The 4,077-nt window shown below is 38.0% G+C and overlaps 1 protein-coding gene across 1 annotated transcript; it reads right to left on the reverse strand.

The window, feature by feature from the left end:
• Positions 1–553: 553 nt before the first annotated feature.
• On the reverse strand, positions 554–2,538 carry LOC128508257 (CD209 antigen-like protein E). Its single transcript, XM_053479486.1, has 5 exons — positions 2,535–2,538; positions 2,209–2,430; positions 1,741–1,865; positions 1,568–1,668; positions 554–1,471 (listed from the first exon to the last, which is right to left on the reverse strand). The coding sequence occupies exons 1-5, from the start codon at positions 2,536–2,538 to the stop codon at positions 1,324–1,326; spliced, it is 600 nt and encodes a 199-aa protein (XP_053335461.1). The 3' UTR covers positions 554–1,323.
• Positions 2,539–4,077: the final 1,539 nt, after the last annotated feature.

The raw sequence follows: 4,077 nt of genomic DNA on the forward strand, positions 1-4,077 counted from the left end.
AGTTTTTGAAGACTCTAGGTAGACTTGTAGGAAGTTCCAGTCCTAAACTAACGAACTGTCAAGTCCCCAGAGAAACAGTTGCCAACACCAGTCGAGGCCAGAACCATTTTCTAGGTAGAGAGACTCATTCCCAGACACCAGACGCATCCCAGAGAGACACACGGGGCATCCATGTGACGAGATCTTCAGCCAGAAGCGGGGCACCAGGATGGGTCAGACAGGTCCGGAGGGCAGAGGGAGTCTGGATCACTGGTAGCTCAGGAACGACATGTGTAGCTCGACAGAGAGAGAGAGAAAGAGTGAAAGTGGGGACAGGTGGTATGACAGATTACACTGAAATGATTTTAGTTAGTTTCTCAGGAAATGTAGGATCTGTTAAAACATATTCACAGTCTATAATAAAAGTTTAAAATTCCATTCAGAAAATAGACACTTGAGACATGAATTATGAACAGAAATAATCAATTTATTAATTACTAAACTGCAAATGAATTGACATATAAAGAAATATCCCATTATTTGCTGACTCTTTGATGTGGTCTCTGTGGCTCTAAATGCTGTGTTTATGTGCAGAATCAGTGCTACAGGCAAAAACATATACAGTTGACCCCAGAAATTTGCGGAAGAAGAGTGTTTTCTGTGGTATCAGTACTGGAGGGTAAAAACGGTAATAATTCACCATCCCAAGCCACATTTTCCTCTACAGTTGCTTTGTGTTCCCTCTACAGAACTAAAAAATTATACATTATTATATTTTATATGGAAATTTTGCTGAATTTACAATAATATTTATGTTACAAAATTAGTTAATTACATTGTTCTTTTAATAGTTTAGAGTTAAAGCGCATAAAAATATTATATATTGGGTTTTCGTGAACATTTATTAGTTCGATTCTAAAGGAAAAATCTGAGAACGACTGAGGCCATGAACTCTGAACCGCGACTTCACAGGGTCGACTGTATAACCGAAAGCTTTAGTTATCTTTATTTATTTATTTATTAATGGTGCAACACCTAAATTAGATTAGACTAAGTTAATCTGGCGGCCATGTTGACACACACACATGACTGTAAAGTCGTCCAAATGCAGTTAAATCCCAAATGAAACCCCACAGCTCTGGTGTTTGTACACGTCACTACTGTAGAATCTGTAGCGTTTCATAAACAAACCTGAATGAAAAATAATCTCTGAAAGATAAACAGGTGACACCGTGATGGTTACAGAGTTATTAACAGTAATGAGGATTTTACAGACACAACACACTCACACACACAGATACACATGTACATTCAATTTACTGCTTTTCATTCACATACAGCAGTTCAGGTAAAGATTTTCTTCTCACAGATCCAATTATACGTTTTATTACAGAGATATTCAGCCCAGTTCTTCACAGGATCAGTTTTTATACCAGTTATAACACAACGATCTTCTCCTGCAGCACTGTTTGGTTCTTTATCTTCCCAGAACCTGAAGGAGAGAATCAGAGGATCTGCTGTGTTTCTCAGACTAATGAAGAGTCAGTAACTGTATCAGAAGTAAATTATTAGTTCAGTGATTTCTTACCCAGTGATCAGTGTTGTATCGTCCACCCACTTCCACTTGTTCTCTCTGTTACTCAGACCAATCCAAGCTTGTCCTCCAGCCCGCAGTTTATTGACGAATTCCTGTCAATGTTTGTAGTAAAGATATAAGAATAAATAAGAGTCACACACACACACACACACACACACACACACCTGTTCCTCTCTGCTGGTTATGATCACCAGGTCTGCTCCTGTCTCTCTGCAGTTCTCTCTGCTCTCAGTCCAGGTCTTCTGCCCAGTATTGAAGATATAAACACTGGAGCTGAAATAATTCCATCCTGAAGTCAAAGATTTTATTTTTAAAAAATAGGAGAAATACGACAACATTATTTTTTCCTCAACATTATTATTTTTACAGTATATTTGTAAGTTAGTATTTTTTAACTCTAATGATAAATTTGTGATTTTTTATTTCCTGGTTTCATGAGAACAACAACACCAACAACAACAACAGAAGCACAGACTACTACAGACTAGCTGCTACAGTATGGAGAAGTGATACCAGGAACAGACTATCAACAGAAGTCTAAACATTAAGTTCAACATTAAATGTAATTATGATTGGTTACAATTATGTTCATTAATAATCATGTGACAGTTCTGCAGTAAAGTCTTACTCACCCAGTTTTGAAAACCTCTCGAGTTCAGCTCTCTCCCTCTGTAACTGGTCTCTCTCCCTCTGAAACTGGTCTCTCGCTATAGTCAGGTTGTTATTACTGGTCAGTGACTCGTTCAGGTTGGGGTATTTGATCCACAGCACTATGACGGCAGTCAGCAGTAAACACAGCATCACCAGAAACACTGCAATCAGTCTGTACCACCTGCTCCATGCAGTGTCTCCTCCTAATGGTACGTGGACACAGAGACGTGTTTATTTTAATTTTTTGAAATGTGTCTAACCATAGTAAACCCACTGACAGACCACAGCCCTGAACACATGTACATACTCATATTTGCAGTTATTCACATGTTAGTGGAATATTAATGTAAACATGTAAACACACCTAGTCTACAGGATCTGTCATGTGTTCACATGGATATTAATATTCCACTAATAATCATAAAAACGTCCTGATCTAAATATGACTACATCATGTTAATCACTTCAGTCAGAAAACCCGATCCAGCCGATCAGAATAAGTTTTTAACTGTAATGATAATCCATTTAGTTAGTAAATATTATTTGTGTAAACACTTAATCTGATTGTTTCTCACTTGATGGAACGAAATGAACAGTTTGACAGCAGAACACGATAAACAACATTTCTCAGACTTTAATAATTTCGCCAAATGATTTTTCTCTCACAAACTATTTAATGTGAAAACTGATACTGTATTAGAATTTTATTTTAAAAGCATAAACTTCCACGTTTTGAGCAAAGCTAATTTTCATGTGTTGTGACGATTCAATCGCATCATTTCCTTCTTTCATGTGATCAGTGAAGATGTTTCCTGTGTAACACAGCGGCTCTAAGTGGTTTAAATGTGTTTAAAGGGTTTTTGCCTTCATTGAAGGCAAAAAATTATATCTACACTCATACTGTTGCTGCAGTTACTTCAGCAGTAATAAATGACACGTATGCTTCACTTAACATCCCCAATGTGTTCTGTAAAACAGAAGCTTATGTGATTTGGATGTTATGTGTACACCGTGTTATATACTTAAAACCATGTGGGATTCTGTAGTGAAGCACTGTGCTGAAGCAGAGAAATAGCATTACAAAACTATGTGTACAAGAGACATGAGATATGCAAGTGCTGTACAGTCATAACATAACTGCAGACCCTATAAACAGGCTATTAAAAATTAACATGCTTTAAAACTCAGGTTGGAATCTGCTGCCATTAGGATGCCTGAAAGTCGCGGGGCCCCCACACAAGATTTTGCTGCATAGCTCATACACACTTGCACATATGCACACGAAACCCGTAACACATTTAGAGCTTATTGAGCTGAACAACTTTTGCACTGCATGTCCTGGGCTCAACTCAACAGGAAGTCAGTTATTTTGGATCGTTTGCCAAAACGCACCTGATGGATTTTGATATACTCCTCCTAGGGAATTTATACAATTGCCACCAAACCGGGCCGATGTGATCTAAAGACATTGACGATGCAAGATTGTAGAGGGATTTTTTATATCTCAAACGGGTCAGCCGTGACGATGCCATAAACTTACGCTGAAAAATGATATGATGAAAATAACTTTCTGTGTGGCTTTATATTAAGTGACATTATAGTCAGTGACACATGCAGTGACATCACACTGAGTAACATAATAGTCTGATGCTTATTTTCCACCATCTGTGGCCTATTCCACACACGTACACATCACAAAAGTTAACACTCACACACACATCTCTCACTCTCACATGTACACAGTTGATATGACAAATAATTAGGGCCAAAGCTGACATCAGGCCTATTACATCATATTGTGTGAAGTGTGCAAGTTGTGCGATGCACCCAGGAGGCGATGTCTTTTTGTA

Source organism: Clarias gariepinus, chromosome 20, assembly GCF_024256425.1.
Source record: "Clarias gariepinus isolate MV-2021 ecotype Netherlands chromosome 20, CGAR_prim_01v2, whole genome shotgun sequence".
In the NCBI taxonomy this organism is placed as follows: Eukaryota; Metazoa; Chordata; class Actinopteri; order Siluriformes; family Clariidae; genus Clarias; species Clarias gariepinus.

Bases quoted from the DNA above. Each gene is read 5' to 3' on its own strand.
- LOC128508257 (XM_053479486.1), bottom strand. The intron at 1,866-2,208 runs GTGAGTAAGACT...CTTTGACTTCAG, and splicing joins CGAGAGGTTTTCAAAACTGG to GATGGAATTATTTCAGCTCC. The intron at 1,472-1,567 runs GTAAGAAATCAC...TCTCTCCTTCAG, and splicing joins GATACAACACTGATCACTGG to GTTCTGGGAAGATAAAGAAC.